Source organism: Cydia strobilella, chromosome 11 (assembly GCF_947568885.1).
Source record: "Cydia strobilella chromosome 11, ilCydStro3.1, whole genome shotgun sequence".
NCBI lineage: Eukaryota > Metazoa > Arthropoda > Insecta > Lepidoptera > Tortricidae > Cydia > Cydia strobilella.
In genome coordinates this window covers 9916619-9941557 of record NC_086051.1, presented here as the reverse complement: position 1 = coordinate 9941557, position 24939 = coordinate 9916619, and the positions used below count along the sequence as shown (strand labels likewise).

General features: G+C 38.3%; 1 protein-coding gene and 1 long non-coding RNA gene across 2 annotated transcripts; both read right to left on the bottom strand.

Moving 5' to 3' along the window:
• Positions 1 to 3087: 3087 nt before the first annotated feature.
• Positions 3088 to 22995, bottom strand: LOC134745118 (leukocyte receptor cluster member 8). The gene is made up of 5 exons (XM_063679080.1): positions 21673 to 22995; positions 21081 to 21597; positions 18395 to 18599; positions 18096 to 18303; positions 3088 to 3753 (listed from the first exon to the last, which is right to left on the bottom strand). Exons 1-5 carry the CDS (start codon positions 22770 to 22772, stop codon positions 3591 to 3593), a joined length of 2193 nt encoding a protein of 730 aa, XP_063535150.1. The 5' UTR covers positions 22773 to 22995; the 3' UTR covers positions 3088 to 3590.
• On the bottom strand, positions 4991 to 7216 carry LOC134745217 (uncharacterized). The gene is made up of 2 exons (XR_010128140.1): positions 5206 to 7216; positions 4991 to 5175 (listed from the first exon to the last, which is right to left on the bottom strand). It is a non-coding gene; the product is annotated as an uncharacterized LOC134745217 (long non-coding RNA).
• Positions 22996 to 24939: the final 1944 nt, after the last annotated feature.

Here is a 24939-nt window from a genome sequence, read left to right as displayed (position 1 = left end):
TTGTGCTGGGCTGGGTGGGAGTGGGAGGAGTAACAGGGGACCTAGCCAAGGTGACAGTCGTTTGCAGAAAACGAAACGCTATTGTCTCTCTATCACTCTTCCATATTAGTGCGGTAAAGACATCTCGAGAGGTCGTTTTGTTTCTCTGCGAGCGATTGTCATTTTGGCTAGGCCCCCAGAAAAAATTCCAATTGTACGGTGCGGTGTATTACCCTCTCTCCAGGCGGGTGTTCCTCTTTCCTTTATGATTATTAATGGTACGTTTTACCATACCTCTCATTTCGCCGCCATGTCATCGTCAATGAAGTAATAGTGTTATCAACGCCATGTCAAGTCAAGTCGTGGGGTGTGGTGTGGGGCACGATACTGACTTACCAAGTCAATTGCGGCGAAAAGGTTAAGTAAGGAAACTGATGTATGAAGTGAGCACTCTTAAGCTTACTTTTACCTACGGGGCATTTCACGTCAAGCGGGCAGCAAAAAAATTGTCAGGTTCTGGATTTTGTTCATAGTTGGATTAATTGGACCTATATGTGAACTAAAAAATTTGGCATCATTACTTTTTTAATATATTGCTTCGTTAAAAAATTATACGCATTTAAAAAGACTACAAAATTTGAGGAACGGATTTTTTTAAAATTATTATTGCAATTCTTTCAAAGTATTTAATAATAACTAGATAGTGATTATTTGAGAATATTAGTTGATTTTCTTGAAAATTTATAAAAAAAGTTTTTTTTATCTTTTTTTCATATAACAAACCGGAAGTTAGTATTACATATCTTTTTTTGTCCAACCTCATTTTTTTATATTTTTTATTTTTACACAGTAATGTAGCTTATGGTGTACTAATGTACTATAAAAAAAAATATAATGGCATCTCGATTGGTTTCGAAGATTCATGAAGTAATTCTAAAGTACTGCGCGACGCTCCATACTGAGCGGTAGTTCTATGTGGCAGTCTTTAATGGCCAATTACGGGTTTTTTTACTTTTGCGTAACGGAATTAAAGCAAAAAACAATATTTCATCGGTTAAGATGTATAAAAGCAAATCATGTATTATTCAATCGTGCCTTGTAGCGCTATCTCTGATCAACCATATCTGGGAACTGAAAACAAAACGTTTATGTTTTAACAAAACGCTAGAGGTAACTTAATAACTATAGCTAGGTTTAGGCGGGGTATGTCACATGCTTAAGAGGTCACTTTCGAGTTAGGTCACGTTCTGAGGACGTCACTTTCTGTACGTCACATTCTGAGTACGTCACTTTCTGAGAACGCCACTTTCTGAGGACGTCACTTTCTGAGAACGCCACTTTCTGAAGCCCTCGCTTTCTGAGTACGTCACTTTTATAGCATAGTAAGATTAAAGCGTATACCTGCATGAACAATGGATACCAGCAATCATATACGCTTAAATATTACTTTGCCATAAAAGTGACGTACTCAGAAAGTGACGAACTCAGAAAGCGAGGGCCTCAGAAAGTGGCTTCTTCAGAAAGTGACGTCCTCAGAAAGTGGTGTTCTCAGAAAGTGAAGTACTCAGAATGTGACGTACAAAAAGTGACGTCCTCAGAACGTGACCTAACTCGAAAGTGACCTCTTAAGCATGTGACATACCCCGCCTAAACCTAGCTATAGTTATTAAGTTACCTCTAGCGTTTTGTTAAAACAAACGTTTTCTTTCAGTTCCAAGATATGGTTGATTAGAGATAGCGCTACAAGGCACGATTGAATAATACATGATTTGCTTTTATGTATCTTAGCCGATGAAATATTGTTTATTGCTTTAAATCCGTTACGCAAAAGTAAAAAAAACCCGTAATTGGCCATTAAAGACTGCCACATAGAACTACCGCTCAGTATGGAGCGTCGCGCAGTACTAGAATTACTTCATGAATCTTCAAAACCAATCGAGATGCCATTATAATTTTTTTTATAGGACATTAAATAGTACACCATAAGCTACATTACTGTGTAAAAAAAAAAATGCGAAGTTGGACAAAAAAAGATATGTAATACTAACTTCCGGTTTGTTATATGAAAAAAAGATAAAAAAACTTTTTTTATAAATTTTCAAGGAAATCAACTAATATTCTCAAATAATCACTATTTAGTTATTATTAAATCCATTGAAAGAATTGCGATAATATTTTTTTAAAAATCCGTTCCTCAAATTTTGTAGTTTTTTTAAATGCGTATAAATTTTTAACGAAGCAATATATTAAAAAAGTAATGATGCCAAATTTTTTGAAAAAAATGAAAAATGAAAAAAAGTTTATTGTGCAAATTTGAGTATACAATAAATCACGACCCTGTGTCCTGAGCTAGGAAACCCTGTGTTACAGGACCCAGTTTCGTTATACTAGTTTCTTAATCTAGGTATATATTGGTACAAATTGTACAGAGAGTTACTTTGAAACTTACAGATAGCTGTGCATACTTTAACATATATGTTGCTGCGTGTGAGCGAGTGTTTGTTTGTATGTATGTGTATTTGTGTGTGTGTGTGTGTGTGTGTGTGTATGTGTGTGTGTATGTGTGTGTGTGTATGTGTGTGTGTATGTGTGTGTGTGTGTGTGTGTGTAAAAATGCATACTAAAAAGTTTATAATAAGAGGATAATTATACTTCTTAATTTTTTTTTTTTTATAAAAATGTATAATAAATTTAAATTTACTATTCACATATAGGTCCAATTAATCCAACTATGAACAAAATCCAGAACCTGACAATTTTTTTGCTGCCCGCTTGACGTGAAATGCCCCCTACATCATATTTCTCTATGATAATGCTGAACTTTGTGTATGAATATTTGGTGCCATTTTAGGCAATAAGAATTAAGCAATCTAATCTATTCACACTAGCGCAGTGGTTCATAACCAGTTGGCCCTGGAAGCACCTGAAGTGGTCCGCGAGTATATCAATAAAACAGTCAAAAGGTATTAACTTCCAATACCTTTGACAGCATTGACAGGATATTGTTGAGTGGCCCCTTGTCATCTTGTCACTGAAAGGTTACGGATCCATTGCACTAGCTACGTCAGCCGTTCTACAAAGAATATTTAGTCATAAAATAAAATACTATTTTAAAACGAATCATGTATTATAAACACTTAAATATCAGAATCAGAATTCATGCATTGTATTATTTTTACAAAAATAAAATAAAAGTGGAATGGAGCATAAAAAATTTACATTATTTACAAAAAACTTGAGGACAAAACAATACAACACATATTGTCCTTTACTCATTAACATGAAAAGTCTTTGCTTTTAAAAGTCACTCAACAGCACTCTATTGTTTGCATTCAGACACCAAAACTTCCCGTATATAACAATTTCTTGAATCTTGGTAGCGATGTAGGTCCTCATCTTAAATCTTGAGTTCATCTCTCTTCTGCTGTATAACTTAAAGTAGTGTGTGAGTTGCTTTGCCGCCTCATCCTAGTAAAGCTGATCAAAATTAAGGTGAATAACATGATTCAGGATTACATCCGCCTTGCTGAACTCCTTCGCCAGGTGGGTATGGACTACATCACCACGCAGGAGCACGCTATCAGTACAGGACGGCTATCAAAAACAAAATGTTATATACTCGCTACAGTTTGAAAGCTAGACTTGCAATCTATTTGAGTCTGATCGCAGTCAGTGTAAATGAGAGAAAATTGATTTAAGAACTCAAAGGCCTTGGAACTCGACTCAAACGCCAGCTCCCGAACGATGAAATCCACAGGAACACTTTGTCTGTAGCTGCACACATAAGAAAACATAAATTTAACAACAAACCAGCTTGGCTGGCAAGTTCGAAATATTTTTTTGATATGTCAGATATGACACGTGACAGATAGTGGCAAGGTCATGATCTTAGGCTGCCTTTCCACTGAGGCGGAGATGAGAAGAACCAACCGATAACATTAGTTGTTATACTTATAAATAATTTTGAATTTTGTTTTTTTTTGTAATCCACATCTCTTCGCTTTGCTGGATTACAACCAATGCTACTGGTTGATATCTCTCATCCCCGCCTTAGTAGAAAGGCAGCATTAGTCGAGTGCCCAGTATAAACTATAAAGTTTTAAGACTTCAAATAGCTGATCTTTGCGTGAACCTTGTCCCTTGTCCTTGTATACCCTTTGACGTGTTTGAAGACAAAATAACTGTAGTAGACATACAGTTTTAGAACATATCGTGGGGCAGTTTCTACTTAAACCAGATGGCTGAGATGGCGTATCACATAGTTAAACTCAATAAGTTTAAGTCACACTCAATAAGTTTAAGTCAACATAAGTTTTGTGGTAACTGGGTTGCGTCAAACATTAGGGCTTCTAGTTACCTCGAAAATATGTGATTGCAAGTACTCAACCAGCTTTTCCCAGAAAAAAAGCATTTTAAGAACGGTTTAGCTTATCACCTTATTAAAATAAAAAATGACCCACTTCTTAGTAATAACTAATAATGGTACATATTAGTAATTATTGGTGGTAAAATACTGGAATTCCTTGGCTCAGTTATTCTCACGTTCTCAGTGGCAACAGAAGAAAATAATTCCTGCTGTTACCAGTGATAACAGGTGGGGTATAACCATAATAGACTCAGGAAAATGAAAGCTTAAAGCCGCATCCAGACTATGTGCGTAAATCGCGGCGCGACTTCGCGGAGCGAACATATCGCGACGTTGACGTATGACTCCATCTCCATACTCGCAAACATCACGGCGATTTCGCAGTTTGGTTTGCGGCAAGATGGCGGAAAAGCATCAGCTGATCGAGTTTAACTGTTATCTGGCATCTTACGCGATTTAGCTGTTTCCATTTTGTTTTGTTTATGCAAAGGTTGTCCATCGCGGTTCAACGTGACAACGCGGCGAGCGTGATGGGCTCCTTTGCATCTAGAGGGGCGCGGGGCGATTTTTTCGAATAGTTTTTGTGTTTATATTTAGTTTAGGTTAGGATATTGGCAAGTAGATTTTCCGATTGTATTTCTACTAATCGTAAAACCGTAAAATATAGCTGCTTTCTATAATATAATCATAATATAATATATATTTATCTTGCCACAGAGGGGCCAAAATAGTGTGTAATGTGGAATCTTGCAAGTTCGCGCTTCGCGTCTAGTGTTGTGGATTTAAGCTTTGAGGCGTAAACTACAAGACTTGAGTCGCGACTGCTGAGCCTTGAAGCCTCGAACCTTAAAGCCTCGGACCTTAAAGCCTCGGAACCTTAATGACTCGAACCAAGAGTTCGTGTTGCTGCTTACGAGCAAAGAAACCTCGAGTCTTTTGGCCTCAAGCTTTAAAGCCTCCTAAGCTTTGAAGGTTTAAGTCTGTAAGGTTTTTAGCAGTAAAGGCTTGGAGCAAAAAGTAAAAGCTTTTAACAAATAAGATCAACCTATGCTATAGGGTAGGGTGAAATTTAATACGTTTTTGTGAAATAGGCAAAAACAGAAAAAGATAATTATGACATCGCTTTTTGAGTTCCGTATAGTCAACTAGGAACCCTTATAGTTTCGCCATGTCTGTCAGTCCGCGGGTTGGCTCAGTGACTAGTACTAGAAAGTTGAAACTTGGTATGAATAGGTAATAGGTATGTGTTGTGAAATGTGAACACGCTGACAAAGAGTGCTCGAGCAAAAACAAAAAAAAACTTTTTAAATACTTTTATTTTTATTTCTTATGACTCACTCATATAGGACGGAACGGAACGGGAAAATTTTAAAATATAGGTTCATAGAAAATGTATCTGGATGTACATACGCAACGGAATCACGGTTCTAAATGGTCCACCCTGTATACGTTGCAGGCAGTAAATGCGTTAACTGATGTTAAGGTACTCTAGTAGTATAGGTATATTATAATATTCGTAAATTCTCTACACAAAAATAATTTCTGCAAAGAGAGCTCAACATATGAGCTCTAAGCTTGACACAAGCTTTTAAGGTTGAGCTTAAGTTAAAAAGCTAGAGTTCCCTATGAGGCCCGAGTCTTAAAGACTTCATTTTGACAAGTCATAAAAAATTTGAGTCGTTAAGGTTCTAAACCGCTTTGTGAGCAAACCTTTAACGCTCTAGCTTTCAAAGCTTGAGCCTTAAAGGTTCGCGAGTCGTTAAGGTTCAAAAGTCTTAAAGACTAGTCTTTTAACAACACTGTTCGCGTCTCCTTTGACGCCGGCCGAAAAACCGACAAAAAACGGGAACAAGGCGCGAAGGCGTGAACAATCTGCGAAATCGACCCCACACTCGCGTTCACGCCGTATTCGCGCACGAGTGTGGAGGACCCTTAAGACAACACTGCGTTATCTGCCAACCGCCGTCTATCGACATTGTACCGCTGCCGACACCTATGACATCCAGTAGCCAAATGTCATTTCAATTAAAACCCTCGCTGTGGATACCGGACGGACCGGACACGGATCCCCGTAATCTCTATACGAAACCATGCGGCACCTAGATCCGCTCAACGATCTAATATTCAACCGTATACGTCTACAGTAGTTATATTGTCTTTACTAATTTGTATTTCCATTCACGAAGGCACACCCCATATGTACTTTTGTACCCAGGGCCGGATCTAGGGTAGAGCGAGTGGAGCGGCCGCTCTAGGCGCCGGATGGCAAGGGGGGCACCAAAATGGCAAATGAGAAAAAAAAAGTTTTAAAAGACGGGCCCAAAATATGGCTCGTTTTGCTTTTGGGTAAAAAGCTTCAACGAAGGGCGCCAAAACCCGATTTCGCTCTACCCTGATCATGATCAAGGACTCGGGCCGGCACTGTCTGTACCTACTAATAAGTTTGACCATTTAGTACAGAAAGACAAAGAGTGGGCATTCTTTCGTGAGTAAATTAGTAAAACAAGGGTTTTAGCGTTACCAAGACAAAACCCTTTATTTACTAGGTTATAAAGTGACAAGATTATACTAAATAATTTAACAGTTCACAGTAGTCCGTATTTTAATGTTTTAAAAAAGATAAATAGTCAGACCGAGCTAACTCGGCAGCGATATTTTGATAGCACAGACTGTGCAAGTGTTATTTTAAACGTCATAATTTCAGAGAAGTTAGACCGCAGATTATATAATAGTTCTTACGAACAGATACTTATCTCTCAAAGAAAACGCAAATACCTACCGTTTTGATACCTACACAAAAATACAATGGAGTTACCTTTAGCGCGCCGCTCCCCACACCGCGCGCACCGGCACAACGCTAGGGTTGCCGACGCTTAGCCTTTTGACCGCCAAAGACGGTAAATCACGTCGTCGACATTTTGTGCCACTCACGCCGCCGACGTCATTTGCCGTCCAAACTTAATTTATCAAAGACTCTTTAATAAATAACTATATTTCTTTGTTTGTATTTGCATTATTTTATTTTGCCCTTCTACTTTATTGTATAACTTTATTACAATTCAACTATGAATAGAAGGTTAAAAAAAACAACATTATGTTATAATACGACTTACCCAGTAAATAGCATAGCTAGCCACGCCAAAAACGGCACTTGACGTCGCCTAGTGATGTGACCGAGTCATGGAGGAATAATAATATTATATGAAAGTAACAATCTCCTAATAGAAATCGTTTCGCGCAGTTCCGACAAACACGCTAGCGCCATCAATAATAGATATGGCTTAATCCCATACATTTTGTAATAGGAGTTGTTTTTGCTAAAATAACTGCTATTTGTGCTGTTACGGTACTTGTTTTCGTGCTTAATTTAAACAACTTGGTTTGAAAGACGGTACTGACCTTTTGTGATAATGTAACCCCTTATGCATTTATTTTATTGTAACGATACTACAGTTTGCTAATTAGTAGGTAATAATAATCGACAACGGGTTTGCACATCTCTGAGTAACGCGCGCTTATCAGTGTTCCGTGCGCCCATGACGGCACTTCACGTCCGATGCCTGACGTCACCACCAAGTAGTGATGTGGCATTATTGAGAGATTTGAGTGGAAGTTACAAGTACATTTTGATATTTAAATACGTTATTTAACCTTTTGAACGCCAAGCATTGACGTAACTCGACGTGACACCGCAATGAAGCAAAATAAAACCTTAGAGAACAATAGTGATTACAAAACAGGATATCGATATTTTCACTGATTTCGTTTTTGACATACTTAGATTAGAAGAACCACTACACAGGTGTTTTACAATATAATATTAGATAATTCTGGCTTTTAGCTCTACTAAAAACCTTTAAATAACGTATTTAAATATCAAAATGTACTTGTAACTTCCACTCAAATCTCTCAATAATGCCACATCACTACTTGGTGGTGACGTCAGGCATCGGACGTGAAGTGCCGTCATGGGCGCACGGAACACTGATAAGCGCGCGTTACTCAGAGATGTGCAAACCCGTTGTCGATTATTATTACCTACTAATTAGCAAACTGCAGTATCGTTACAATAAAATAAATGCATAAGGGGTTACATTATCACAAAAGGTCAGTACCGTCTTTCCACCGTCTTTCAAACCAAGTTGTTTAAATTAAGCACGAAAACAAGTACCGTAACAGCACAAATAGCAGTTATTTTAGCAAAAACAACTCCTATTACAAAATGTATGGGATTAAGCCATATCTATTATTGATGGCGCTAGCGTGTTTGTCGGAACTGCGCGAAACGATTTCTATTAGGAGATTGTTACTTTCATATAATAATATTATTCCTCCATGACTCGGTCACATCACTAGGCGACGTCAAGTGCCGTTTTTGGCGTGGCTGGCTATGCTATTTACTGGGTAAGTCGTATTATAACATAATGTTGTTTTTTTTAACCTTCTATTCATAAAATAAAACTATGAAAACGGATTATATCGCGTATATTGAATTTATAATTCATCCCGACGTTTCGAACTCTTTACAGCGTTCGTGGTCAACGGGTGACTTCTATTCATAGTTGAATTGTAATAAAGTTATACAATAAAGTAGAAGGGCAAAATAAAATAATGCAAATACAAACAAAGAAATATAGTTATTTATTAAAGAGTCTTTGATAAATTAAGTTTGGACGGCAAATGACGTCGGCGGCGTGAGTGGCACAAAATGTCGACGACGTGATTTACCGTCTTTGGCGGTCAAAAGGTTAAAGGTTTTTAGTAGAGCTAAAAGCCAGAATTATCTAATATTATATTGTAAAACACCTGTGTAGTGGTTCTTCTAATCTAAGTATGTCAAAAACGAAATCCGTGAAAATATCGATATCCTGTTTTGTAATCACTATTGTTCTCTAAGGTTTTATTTTGCTTCATTGCGGTGTCACGTCTAGTTACGTTAATGCTTGGCGTTCAAAAGGTTAGAAATGATAAATACCAGTAGGTATTTTATCATTTCTAACGGCGGAGTGAAATAAAATGAAATCTAAATCTTAAATTATGTATTTTAATCATTCATTTACAACTGTTTTACTTTTATGTAATGTACCTACCCGTGATTTTTTTTCCTCCTCTAAGTAATCTGTTATTAAATTTGACTGTGGCTGGTTTTAGTGTAGGTTTCAGGTTATTTGAATGTGTCTTTTGCGACAGTAGGTATTGCGATTATAGATTTTATAGAAGATACCTAACTACTTAAGGTAAGCGTCGGCAAGAGGCTGCCGCGACCCGGCAGTCGCTGCTCGGCAGTCGCTGCCCGGCGGTCGCCGCACTGCTTTATAGGGATTTGTATGACACACCGTCCGACGCAGGCGGCTGAGCGGCGCGGCCGGGCGGCGCGACCTCGGCCGCGCCGCCGAGCCGCTCCCGTAGCAGTATGGCAGCGCTGCCCAACCACCAAATGTATGAAACAGTGGTTACGCCAAACTATGTTTATGCGTTTATTTCAAAAACTATGTACTTTTACAAAAAAAAAAAGTAAAAAAATATTAGAGTTTTGAATGATTCACGGTTAGTTTCACTAGACTTATATTGACCGGGATATAGACCGTGATTACCTTTTGTATTATTTGTGAGCTCCCGATATTTCGACGCAGTTACATGCATCATGTTCACGGGTGACTGAAGATAGCGGGTGGGTGTCAAAGTTGTGTAGACAGCGCGTCGAAATATCGGGAGCTCACAAATAATACAAAAGGTAATCACGGTCTATATCCCGATCAATATAAGTCTAGTAAAAAAATATTATTCTTCACGTCTATTGAAACACAAAACACACATTAAAAATGACGTGACTCAATAAACTCACGGGGTGAGGAATAATTTTTCCTCAGCTGTGATATAGCCTTTTCTCAGAGGTTAAATTTCGTTTTTTATTAAACAAATTGGAATTGTGTTTTATTTAATCGGCAGTACTTTCTGAATTGCTGGTCCTTTAAATTCAAATGCCGTTTTATCAGGATCTGATAACTGCCTTCATCAACTCTGGACGTATACCTACAATGAATCGATTCTACTTCTCTTTGATGAAAGTAAAATCATCATCATTATTTCATCATCTTCTTCTTCGTCCTGAAGCAGTTGCTCCACAAGTTTTCGCTTTCGTATATTTAAATTGTTAGGCATCGTTATTTTTCGAACCGCACAACTGCTAGCACTGACTCCTGTATGACTACTGCACGTGGCAGTCGGCAGTAGCCGCCCGGTCGCGCCTATCGGAATGCTTACGGCGGGGCTGCCCAGCAGCCACGTTCGGCGGTGGTGGTTGGTCGCGGCTGCCGGGCCGCGGCAGCGTCTTGCGGAATGCTATCTTTAGGTACAAGTATAAATTTTAATTCGAGTGAAGACTGGTCCTCTTTAAATCAATTGATCAAACTAACATTTAAACTAATAAGGTACAGTAGAGGTAACAGCATATCGTAAAATAGCTACATATAAGCATTTTAAGTTCCAATAATTATAATATTCCGTTTATGCGTTAGAGTTTGCGAAATACTCATTTTAAAAGGTCATATGTCCCTGCAGTAACCACCGCAGGGCTTACGCTGTTTTATTAACCGCGCAATGAATCCAGCAATAATTAGTTTTAAAACTTCGTGTAATTTTAAACCAGATAGAGATACATTAATGTTACACAATAAAGAAAAATAATAGAGAACCCATGAATAAAGGTAGATATCTAACTATAAATTTGTAGTAATAATAATAAACACTACATGTTTAATTAAATACCTACATTCAATAGTAAGTACCCACGTAGCTTGTAACAATCGTAAAAATTGCCAATGCGGCGCGCGGTGACGTGAGTGCGTGAGCGCGTGTGGCAACCAACTGGCTAGCTTATCTACCGTGAACGGGAGGCGATTCGTAGGTATAATTCCGAGCTCGCGCGGAGAGTTCCATAGGCCTGGTTAGACGTTTAAAATAACACTTGCACAGTCTGTGCTATCAAAATCGCTTCCGAGTTAGCTTAAGGTCTGACACTAAAACAAAACACCATGACCATCCGTTCAGTCAATGCTATAATCATAAATATAATAAGCTGTCACTTGAATAATCACGTGGTTTTGTTTACCTTTTCTTAAAATGCCTAAAAAAGTAAAGGTTAACTCGCATCCAGGCCATAAATGATAAAAAAAAAAAGTAAAGGTTATAAGTTATAAGGCGATCAAATCTTCAAAACCCAGAATATATAGCCGGCCAAACAACTTTGTCAGTAGGTAGAAAAAGACGCCAAAATTCAAATTTTCTATGGGACAATAACCCTTGGAGCCTACATCTTTTAAATTTGCCGCTTTTTTTACTGACGGAAATAGCTTGACAGACTTTATAATACAGATTATTCATGCTGCAAATACATACAAGAGCGTTGGAATATCCAACCAAAACCAAAAGGAATAATTTATGAGTCGTCGTGCATATAAAGCCTGACCAGAAATATATGATCATGCGCCATGTTGCGGAATTTCATTGGAACTAATTTCTTACACTGGCAATAATTTTAATGATAGGTTGTCACTGTTGTCAGTGTCATTGTGGCGGTTTACTTGAATAATGCCAAAGAGGATATAATAAGATAGAGCGGTACTGTCATAGTAAATTTTGTAACCACTGTAAATTCACTGCCATCTATCGACATACTTTAAAACTAAAAATGAAGATTTATAAAAATACGTTAAAATGTATTTAAATGTGAATTAATGATTTTTTTATTTGCATTAATTATTCTTATATGATTTTGACCCATGTTCTTTCACTGATATGCGTTAAAATTGTTAAATAACAAACGAAACCGTCAACGCCATCTATACGACAGTAGGCCAAAGCTAGTGGCGCCCTCTGATCGAGAATCAAATTTTCGTGATTTTCGAGGCACGTTTTTTCCTTAGACTGTATCCATCTATTACGGAGTTATAATGATTATCTTTGATAATGCTTAAGTGTTGAATATTAAATAATAAATGACAAAAATGCCCAAAAATATACATAGTTAGGACCGGAACATTGTTAATAATGTAAACTAGTGGCTCTGTGAGCTCTAGACCTCGCGAGCATAGCTTAAGATGGATGTCTAGGGCTGTCCTGCCGACAACTAACCACCAAAAGATGGCGTGATTGTACAGAATTTGCGAATTATCACCATCGTTTCCAAAACTCAAACATTTTCTAAGACGTGTTGATATTTACGCATATGCAACAAAAATATGACGTCTAAATCGAAATATATTTACACTCAACAGTAGAGACTGTCACACTTCATCAAAATTGTGTAAAAACTGCAAAATATAGCAATATCTTGCACTTACATACACATACGTACTTATAGACAACTGTCAGTAAATTCGTAATGTTACAGTAAAGTAACCTAGAGGGCGCTGCGGATGGAATGTTTATTGTTAAAGAAGATCAGAAATTAAATTTAAATTCTTGTTTGCGACTTTGACAAGGCACTTATGACCAACTGATATTTTCAGACATTAATTTTCATGTGCTCGTGGCATCCGTAATCTGTTTTGAAAAAAAAAACCGATAGTAGCTGAGATACCTACTTGGTTCAAACCCCGACGGTGCCAATTTTTTTTTATAATTTTAACGTTATCTTTCGAGTTATTTTAAGCGTAAATATAGCGTAGTAGCGTATTCTTATTATCAATTGAGTGTCGCGAATTCTTCTACTGATAACTACAAAAACGCTTCTATGCTTAGTGCTGTTGACGTGCGAGTCACATTTTTGAGTAGGTAATAAAAGTTTTCATTTAGTATATGGAGAAAACGTGAAATTTTATTCATATTTTTCTATCTCGCCAATCAGTCCTGTTACGTTTAAGAGGGTAGAATAGCTAGAGACAATAGGTACTATTCTTACAATTTCCATTTCGGGAGAAAACGGTTTCCACTAACTAAAACTTAACAAATCATTTTGATTTTGATGTTGATCGCTTCAGCATAATATATTCTAGGTATGTAAATTTCGCTTTAAAAATAATTGTAGCTTGGATAGGAATGGAATCGATTGGCATCAAAAAATAGCATGTGAAAAATAAAAGTTTTCATTTTCATACAAACTGTATGGGAAAAGTTTTCCTCGATTTCTGGCTTTTCTAGTCGGAAGTTTTTTTGGTACCATACAAGCTTTTGATCGTGGATAGGAATGGGATCGATTGGCATCAAAAAAACATGGTGATAGGCTGTAACAGGGATACAGCCGCAGTGGTTGATGTGAAAAGTGGCGTGGAAATTATTGCGAAGACCGCATAGGGACCTCATAGCGTAAAGCAGGCGCCCTGTATGTAATAAGACTTGAATGTTGGGCTTTGCCCTACCCTACAGTGTAAAAGTTTGTAGGTAAGAGAAAAAGGCGCCGCAGGCGGCCCTGTACGTAATATCTACAGTGTAAAAGGCGCCGCAGGCGCCCTTTGTGTAAGGCGACCCTACGGTGTGAAGCCTGTATGAAAGAGCGCTCTTCGCGCTCTTGAATGTCGGGCTTCGCCCGACCCTACAGTGTAAAGCCTGTGTGTAAGAGCGCGCTTCGCACGCTTGAATGTCGGGCTAAGCCCGACCTTACAGCGTAAAGGGCGCCGCAGGCCCCCTGTATGTAGTCTTTACAATATAAAAGGCGCCCCAGGAGCCATGTATAAAAAGCGCGTTTCGTGCGCTTTAATATCAGGCTTTACCCGACCCTATATTGTAAAGTCTGTAGGTATGAGCGCATTTGAGCGTTTTATGCCTTAATTTTCGCACAGGGAGCTGGTCTCAAACAAACGCAGTCGTGAAATTTCTATAAAAATGCCACATTTTAACTCTTTTCCAACTTTTTATAAGACCGCGTATTCTATTTTTATAATATTTTATTAAAATGGAAAAAGATCTATCAAATGAACTCAATTCTATCGAAATCGGTTAATGGACTGATGAGTAATTATTAAATAAACACTTCAAATAGGGGTCATTTTAGCTCCGAATGCGTCGTTTCTAGCGCAAAATCAGCGCCATCTATGTCAGCAGCACGTAATGGCTAACTAAACTTATGGCTCCGCCGTTCAGAATACTAGAAAATTAAAATAACAAAAAAAAACCATATTTTTTAGGGCTTGTAAAAATGAAACGAATACGCTTAGCCCGCACTTGATCAATCAATTTCAAAATAGAAAAATAAAAAACCAATACGAATTTTAAGTGAAAAAAATACAAAAAGTTATGTAGCAGCATACAATTACTGGGGATCGAACCGAAAATTCAGCTACTCATTCTCGAGTAAAAACTAAATATCTAAATACCGCCAAAACCAGCAATACAAAGTTTCTGCATTTTTCGACATTTAATCTGTAAACATATCTCAAAAAGAAAATACTGATGATATCGATACGACTATTTGTTTAGGCGCGAGCTATCACAACTCCGCCATTTTGAAAAATTTCCAAAAACTGGATCGACAAAAAAATTCTATTTCATCATAGAATTTGGTCACAAAATTTCACGAGAATCGGTTGAGAATTGCGACCTGTAGAGGAGAACATCCGGACATACAAAAGCAAAATGCCCGAGTCAAACCGTAGACCTTCGCTACGCTTCGGTCAATAATAAACTGCTGGAAAAAAACAGTTCGGTAAACTATTTCGCTACGAAACATTTCTAAATTAACATCGGAGCTGACAGGTAAACAAATCAAAATGTCATTATAGTCTGGTTATTACGACTTAGTTGAAATATACTTAGTATAGTTGAAATTTTCACAGATGATGTATTTCTGTTGCCGCTATAACAACAAATACTAAAAAGTACGGAACCCTCGGGGGGCGAGTCCGACTCGCACTTGTCCAGTTTTTTAACGAAAGTTTTGTGAAAACTTGAATTCGAGTCAACGGATCATGTCCAAAATCCTTTTTAGGGTTCCGTACCCACAGGGTAAAAACGGGACCCTATTACTAAGACTCCGCTGTCCGTCTGTCTGTCTGTCTGACAGTTGAAATTTTCACAGATGATGTATTTCTGTTGCCGCTATAACAACAAACAACAACCCCTGCTGCCGAACAAGCCCTGTTTCTACTTGTTATCAATATCAGTATGTTATAATTAATGGAACTATAGGTCTTATTGTATATCTGCAAGTTTAAACATCTGAATGTGACTGTTTCCTAAATAAATTAAAAAATAATAATAATAATAATAATACTAATACAGGGCAGCTTGTGGCGAGCTGTTGGGGAGTGACGACCCCACGGACCCGAGTGCTCCAGAGAGTCGGTCAGGGTCTCCGTCTCCGGCGTGTCTTCGTCGGTCGGAGTGGACCCCAAGGGGACCCGCAGGACTCTCAGCTCTGGCTTGCCTTCATTGGCGGTCCAGAGGGGAGTCGTAAGAGCTATATGCTCCAGGGGTGGAAGTGAAAGATGCATAAGACGCGAGTTGGCACAGTGGCTGCTAACAGCCACTGGGTAGAAAGCGGCGCACACCTCTCGACACCCCTGAGCCGCTCACACCGGTGTTGCTCCTGGTCGTCTTCACGACGGCAGTTTCAGGGGCCCATCTAGTCAGCGGCAAGTCACCACCTGCCTCGATAACGTGTATTAACATTGTTATGGCAGGTGTCCGGAGTTCTTTACAATAGCCCAGTCTCATTGTCCACCCAAACTTCAATCCATAGACCGGTATACTGTTCACTTTTTCTGCAATAGTCCCAATGCCTGCTGCGACCGGTTCATGGGTGTCTATTGTTGCGCCTGTGAACGGGTTCCAGCAGGCGTTCTACATGACATTAAAGCTCTCCAAGGGGCCTCTACGTGTTGGATCTATATCCCCACGCAAGCCTATCAAAAGACCGGGATTTATAGGCCCGTGATATCCAAGGAGATACAAATAATACTAAAAACAGAATAATATAAATATTTAAATGGGGCTCCCATACAACAAACGTGATTTTTTTGCTGTCTTTTTCCGTAATGGTACGGAACCCTTCGTGCGCGAGACCGACTCGCACTTGGCCGATTTTTTTTAATATAGGGGAGAGACCATATTATAAGCTTTAAAGCGATTATTTGCCTTAACAATAACAGTAACTTATTTTAAAGAAATCGATTAAGATTTTCATTTAAATTAATAATGTGCCATATGCTCAGTTTTTTAATTTCGGATAAAAATGACTGCGATATACAAACATACGCGAGACGAAAGTAAGGATCTGATGGTGATGCCCTAGTGCCCTACCGCGAAAACGAAATACAATACCAAATTTCTTTATCTGCCTCTCTATTGCTCGAATATGCAAGAGTGGAGACAGGTAACGAAATTATGATTTTCGTTTTTCGCGGTAGGCCCTCTGTTGTTGCCACCTCGGCAACGAAATCTATAAAAAGGTCTGGCCTCTATTAGATAACCCTGCCTAAAGCGAATCTACGTGATATATCGAGGGGAGAACCAAGCGATAATACTGTAAGTAAAGTAGTAAAACTTTAAATTTCGAAATACGGTTGTCTCTTTTCCGAAAGGCGAAAAAAGGCGGCTGATAATTTAGATTCGATTAAAAATATATCAGGATAATAATATATATTTAATGGATGTTTTTACCAAATGAAGTGCAGAATGTGCAACTAACTAAATATCAATATATACATGATATTGTAAATAATCTATGCTAATTATAATGAGAGTTTAGTATCATCATTATTCCTAGTAGGATCATTTATTTTTTGTTTGATATCGTATCGATCGTATGCGTCTATACGCAAACCCCCCCACACTCGGGCTATCCCCCTCCACACTCGTGCGCGAATCGCGGCGCGTAGTCTGGAGTGGACTTTAGATGTCAAACCAAGAGCCCGTGGCACCTCCATCTTGATGTTATCATTTGTATGTTCAAAACAAGCGAATTGGTTAGATCCGATTATTTAATATACAAACTACAAAAACCAGAATTTAAACCGCTTTTCCAATTTCCGTATCTGCCAAATGAGTTACTTATACCTTTAAGGCGATTTAACACTGACACCGGCCTACCACAGTGAGTGGGGTGATACATGATACAGGGGACTTCAGCGAAATTAAAAAATTGTCTATTGGCGTCCCAGTCACTACGCAAGAGCGATAGAGACCAACCGACTTTTAAATTACGCGGTAGCGATATGTTGCTTTGGTGCTAACTATGGCAGAACATGATGTCAGTGTTTAAAGTTTAAACACACTATGATGATGAAGATGAGCATTTTGAAAAAAGTGTGTACATTTTGCCATGCTCTTAGCAAATTTGTGTTATTTGTAAGTCCCGCCGAAACGAAATGCACAGGTCAAATTGATATCATATTACTGAGTTCACTAAAGCATTTCGTCATTTTAGTCGGGAGCTCTACATATTAAGTAGAGGACTAGAAGAATATGGAACACTTTTTTAGAAATGCTCAAAAACTACACTAGTATTTCCAAATAGTTACATGGTTTAAAGTCATATTATACACATACATAAATAAATAAGAAAGTGAGCATGCAAGGATAAAAATAGATATGCAGTAATATGAGTTATTCTCACCTGTTACCACAAAGTTGTTGCCATTATTGACAACAGAATTCTCAGGGTCACCACCATTTCACTTTGGTGGTGGTGGTAAAAAAAATCCCAGCTATTACAAGTGGCAAAGACTTGGTGGTAACAGATGCAAATAACCCAGTGATCATGAAAGTGCTACCACACCAACTAAAATATATAAAATGTATATAAAAAACATACGACTTGATGATGTATTTGAGATACAGCTTCCTTTCTCTCTCCACAAACCAGTCCATGAGGTATCCAGCCATCAAAGGTGCTGTTTTGTACAGCAAGAAGAACTTGTGTAGGTTTCCAGTGGCCCATGCACATCTGGTGTCTAAGGCATGTTTAATACATTCATTCAACCTGTCCTCCTTTGAGAGAAACTGAAATATTGTAGTTAAATCTGCAACCAATAGTTTTGGTAAGTTTTTTTTTCATTATCATTTATACTTTCTATATTAAAAGCATTATTGTATGTGACTCAATATACTAACCTAATGTGTTTTTAGTGAAGATGTAATACAGTATCCGATATGCTGTGAATTCAGCAGCATTATTTCTACAGTTTGGTAATTCACTGTACAGCATTTTGAGTTGTGTTTGACACTGATTAAACTCTTCATGGTCACCCTTTTCTAATGCTATCCTTGCATGTGTCTCATACACTTCAACTGTAAATCCATCTCTTACTCCTTGTACCTGAAATAGTCATAATCAAATTTAATAAGTTATTAAATTAATAATAAGTTAATAATTATAACTGAAATATACAAATATTATATTGTCTTCGGTTACCGCGATAGTTACTCATGAAATAAAACTATGAAAACGGATTATATCGCGTATATTGAATTTATAATACATCCCGACGTTTCGAACTCTTTACAGCGTTCGTGGTCAACGGGTGACTGAGGAAAAATTACAAAATGCAAAAATACCCACATACTAAAATAATGAACAATCATAGACTACAAACTTTAAGGCTGGTTGTACATGCAAAATCGGTTCATAAGGCTAGTTATACACTATAATTATTTTTCAAGTAAAGATATATATATATACGCGATAAAAAAAAACTATGCCGGCTCCAACCCTACACCACGGACCCGAGAAGATTTAATTCCCTCCTAAATTGTAGGAGGGTATCCCAATATGGGACCGGCAACAAACTCGGCGGGACACATCTTTTCAAAACATCAGAATGTCCAGCATCATCCAACACTACGGTCTCACAGTCTATGTCTCGCTTGCTCCTTTATCAGGTGGACTACAGGATCCCAAGCTGGTGGTAGAGAAAAGCCATCTTCCCTATTAAAGTTTGGATATTTCTTAATCTCAATGGCCTCGCGCAGCATTCTGGGTATGTAATGCTTCTCCTTGGCAAGAACCAGAGGCTTATCAAACTTGATTGAGTGATTGGCTTTATCCATGACATGCTCACAGACAGCAGACCTAGGTCGACGGTGCTTGACATCAGCTATGTGTTCCTTCACCCGAGTGGAAATGCTCCGTTTCGTCTGCCCGACATATGATAGGCCACACTCACAGTCCAGCCTGTACACTCCTGCAGTCTGTAGAGGGGTATTGCATTTTACAGGCCTCAGGAATTGTGACATCTTCTTCATTGGCTTGAAATATGTTTTTATGGTTATGTGAGCAGAACATGTCAGAGGAATATGCTAAGCTGTTGGAACATTGCCTTACATCTGGCTACTTGCTATGGAATGGTGAATTCTACCTTCAAGTCGACGGCGTGGCCATGGGGTCTCCGGTGTCTCCAGTAGTCGCTGACATCTTTATGGAGGACTTCGAGGAGAGGGCACTCTCATTGGCTCCTGTGCGACCGAAGATATTTAAAAGATACGTAGATGACACTTTTACTATACTTCCAAAAAGTAGTGTTTCAACTTTCTTGGATCACCTAAATTCCATCCATAGCAAAATAAAATTTACTATGGAGTTGGAAAAAGACTGTTCTCTCCCCTTCTTAGATGTATTGGTAAAAAGAAATCCTGATAACACCCTAGGTCGCACTGTGTATAGGAAACCTACTCATACTGATAGGTACTTAAATGGCAAATCGCATCACCATCCCAGTCAACTTGTTACAGTAGGCAAATCTTTGTTTCAGAGAGCCCAGAGGATATGTGATGACCAGCATCTGGCCGCGGAGCTCCAGCATGCCAGGCGCGCGCTCCAGGCAAACGAGCTCAGGATACCGCGGGTCAACCAGAGGTCCCACATTAAGATCCCCACAGTTGAGCGCAGGCCTGCCATTCTGCCTTTTGTCAGGGGGGTCACGGACAGGATCAGCCACATCTTGAAGCGTGCTTCTATAAAAACATATTTCAAGCCAATGAAGAAGATGTCACAATTCCTGAGGCCTGTAAAATGCAATACCCCTCTACAGACTGCAGGAGTGTACAGGCTGGACTGTGAGTGTGGCCTATCATATGTCGGGCAGACGAAACGGAGCATTTCCACTCGGGTGAAGGAACACATAGCTGATGTCAAGCACCGTCGACCTAGGTCTGCTGTCTGTGAGCATGTCATGGATAAAGCCAATCACTCAATCAAGTTTGATAAGCCTCTGGTTCTTGCCAAGGAGAAGCGTTACATACCCAGAATGCTGCGCGAGGCCATTGAGATTAAGAAATATCCAAACTTTAATAGGGAAGATGGCTTTTCTCTACCACCAGCTTGGGATCCTGTAGTCCACCTGATAAAGGAGCAAGCGAGACATAGACTGTGAGACCGTAGTGTTGGATGATGCTGGACATTCTGATGTTTTGAAAAGATGTGTCCCGCCGAGTTTGTTGCCGGTCCCATATTGGGATACCCTCCTACAATTTAGGAGGGAATTAAATCTTCTCGGGTCCGTGGTGTAGGGTTGGAGCCGGCATAGATCTTTACTTGAAAAATAATTATAGTGTATAACTAGCCTTATGAACCGATTTTGCATGTACAACCAGCCTTAAAGTTTGTAGTCTATGATTGTTCATTATTTTAGTATGTGGGTATTTTTGCATTTTGTAATTTTTCCTCAGTCACCCGTTGACCACGAACGCTGTAAAGAGTTCGAAACGTCGGGATGTATTATAAATTCAATATACGCGATATAATCCGTTTTCATAGTTTTATACAAATATTGTTAACATCTTTAGTGTTTCCACCACTTACCGTTAAATCCTGTCGTATTGATTTCAGTTGATCACAAGCATATCTGTAGTCCTGTTTATCTATCCACCGCTCTTTCACATTTTTTAAAGAAGTCCTTAACACAGATACTGGTCTCACTTCACAGGCCTCAGGGGCTTTTGTTAATCTCAGGAATGATTTCTCAATATCCATGCAAGTCCCCACAATATGCATGTTATTGACTTCATAGTCTCCTTCATTGTCCTGGATGATAGATCGGTTGACAGACGGCTCTGCTCTCCTAGAACTTACCTGTACAGAGCTAGCAATGGATGGCACACTAGTATGTCCAAACCTTTCTGCCCTTTTAAGAAGTTTTTCAGCATTTACTTGAACATCTTCAACAAGAAACTGACCACAAGCTTGTTTCTTTTTTTGATTTTTATTATTTTTTTCCTGTTTCTTATGATCAAATGACAACCTATCCTTAATTTTTTGTCGGGATTTACCCTTATAGTTTCTTTTTTCCTCCACCTCATCACCTGATGCAGAAGATGTGCTGAAATAAAATGTATGTTCAGAAACATGCCAAATAATCCAAAATAGCAAAATAAGTAAATGGCAATGTTTTTACCTGTGTCTTTTCCTAGATGGACTCCTAGATCTAGACCTACTCCTAGAATGTTGTCGTCGCCTTCTTTGAGGCGAATTTTTATGACCCGAAAAACGTCCCCCCAAGCTAGATTTTCCCTTAGCTGGTTCAGGTACATTTTCAAGTTTTTGATACAGTGATAATGTACCACGAACCGGCTTAACAGATAAGTTATGGCGTTCACTATGCACACTAGGAATTGGCTCTTCATCCCAATTCCTAGACCAAATCTCATCCTTATTAGCTGCTGCTGTGATACGGCCCTTCAAGCAAATATCTATTTGGTCACGGTCAAGGCCCGATTTGCATTTCTCATAGCATCTTTTAATATATCTTTCCAGGCTTTCCGGCCATGATCCTGCAGAAGACTGACAAATGGAAGAAGACTTTAATAAATCTGAAGTTTCAGATACTTCCTCTTGATTGGGTTCCTGATGTTTAAATGGTTCAGAATGATTTTGTGGTTCACCTGCTGGTTCAGGGATGTCATCAGTGAGAAGGGGAGGGGGCATAGGAATATCTAATGGTGGAGGAGGAGGTGGCTTAGGAGTATCTGGTGGAGGACAAGGTGGTAGTGGGGGAGGATGGTCTGGCAGAGGAGGTAGCATTGAATTTGGAAATGCATCAATGCTATCATTATTTAGTCTATTATCCTTCTTCCGTTTTTTCTTTGAACCTCCATTGTTACCCAGAAGAGGGTTTTCATTAGGAGGGATGGGTGCAGTTTTCCGGTTACCATTCAGGTTAAACCTGATGGGAGATTGATTGAAGAAAGGACGACTTGTGTCAAGAGGTGACATGCCCAACAAAGGAGTTGGGTGGGCAGGTGACTTTGGCGGAAATTGCTGCTGACGGCCAAAATCCGGCTTCACGTCGTTATTTTGTTGAAACTGGTGGACTGCGTTATTAGCCAGGCCCGGATTATGACCCATTTGATTGAAGTACTGGTTGTAATAAGGCGGGTACATACCACCATGATAGCCGTTGTATTGCTGATACAGACCATACATCCAAGGATTATGATTTGGTGGCATACCATTCATCGTTTGTAAAGGAGGATCATTTGATGTATTCTCAGCCATCCCGTGAGATAATCTAATTCATGTAGTTAAATACACAGACGAATGACGAATTGACGATACAATAATCCTCAGACACTTAACACAAAATGGCGACAGATTACTTAACTTAAAAGGAACGTACAAAGATTTTACGGAAGCGATTAACGAATTTACCAGTGATTGCAAGGGTCTCTCCTTGCGACGTAATAAAATTCCAACAAACTTACAGGTACACAATTTTAAAAACTATATTTTTTAGGATTTTAGCTCACTGTCCTACATACAATTCACGACGACTCACCAAAGAGTATAATAGTATATGTAATATGTATAGTAAAAGAGAGCCAACTCGCGAGTAAATGTCAAAAAACGTCTACACAAACGCCCCAAGCGGATACTGGATCAACTAACCTTTACGTATGTGTGCGTGGCACACATACTAATAAAAACTATGGCGCCTTTTTCCTTGACCGTTTACAGTGAACTACAATGAGGTTTCCATTATTTCACCTTATTGCAAAGCAATCACGTGAAAAATGAATACACCTCATTGTAGTGCACTGTAAACGGTCAAGGAAAAAGGCGCCAATATGTAATACCTATTCACATTCAGTGACGATTTACTATACCAGTCTTTTATAAATGGTATCACGAAACAATATTTTAGTCGCAAAAGTAAAAACACGATGTGTAAAAATGTCGTTTATTTTTCATTACTTGCATGCATAACAAACCAAAAAATATTTTCTACGGGTAGCACTTATAGTAAATTAGTTCGAAATAATATAAATCCACTATTAAAACTTGGACGTAAATAATGTAACTAGTTGGCACGAGCCACGAAGCATTGACGAGTTTCGGAGTAATATTGTTTTAATTCGCAAAGTCGAAGAGGCAAAATGGTTTCTTTCTCCCAGGCGCACTCATTTTCAACAATTTATAGTGATTATACTTAAATTATTAATTAAAATTCAAAAATTTTAAATTTTCTGTTTGATTTTTATAGTTTGACGGTTACTATGACTTTTTTAAATGTTTATGGTTTCGTTTCACGTAGGGCACTTGGTGAAATGAAAGTATTTAGTTACTTGTTGTTAATAAAAATGATTATATTATGTTCATATAAATTAAATTGTTACGGTTGTAAAATCGTAACTTAGGTTTTGGCTTATATAGGAATCAATCTCGTTTCGATACTCCTGGCGACATCTAGCAGCGATGTTATAAATAGTGTTGAATATGATGTGTTCCGTTCACGACGTTCACGATCATGAATGAATAAAATGAAAGCACAGCGCAGACTAATTAATGAAAGTAATAAACGAAACGAACGAACGAATGAAAAGGAACGGAATGTTGAATGGTCCAATTAATGAATGATTGAATAAATCGAAAAGGCGACGTTTTTACCCTCAGAATAATAACTAAAGCATAGAAGCCGGGCAACCGTCCTTTACTTCCTTACGAATTAGATAATGTGCCAAAAAGAGATGCATATATGCTTGTTATTTCTCATTTACGTACGGTGTCATAAGTTTGATAATTTGCTAGGGATGTAACTGTGTCGACTTTTTATATCGATAAATTATGCATAAGTTTATGTGCCGTGTAAAAAAATAATCACGAAATTGGCAAATTGATAATAGTCTGACTAATGAAAGTTGAACCTGAAAAAACGCGGCAATTTCAAGAAATCTGTAGAAGGCGGCTCGTTGAATACAAGGATTGCATAACTTTTATACTTTATATAATTTTCATATTCTAAAAATCATAAAAAGTATAAAAATTATGCAATCCTTGGAATCAAAGAGCCGCCTGATATGAGGATTAATGCATGTACCTAATATAGCTTTTATCTGATTTGCAGTCTACCACTCAGAACCGTCTACCTCTCGCTTTTTATCATTAGAAAGTAGGCGAGCGATCTTAACGTGTCATTTTATCGAAAAACACTTTGAAAATAAGTCACAACAAATATAATATACGATCATTTACATACTTTTGCTTTCATAAGTAATATATTGCTATATTTATAAAAAAAAACTTGTCAATAAAAAGACACGTGGAAATGGTTTACCGTTTTTTTCTAATGCTAAAAGACTAAGTATAGTTTCTAGTCATGTACCAAATAGGAAATGTAAAAAAAAACGTTCGTGTATTATATTTTTTTTATTTAATAATAGGGAAT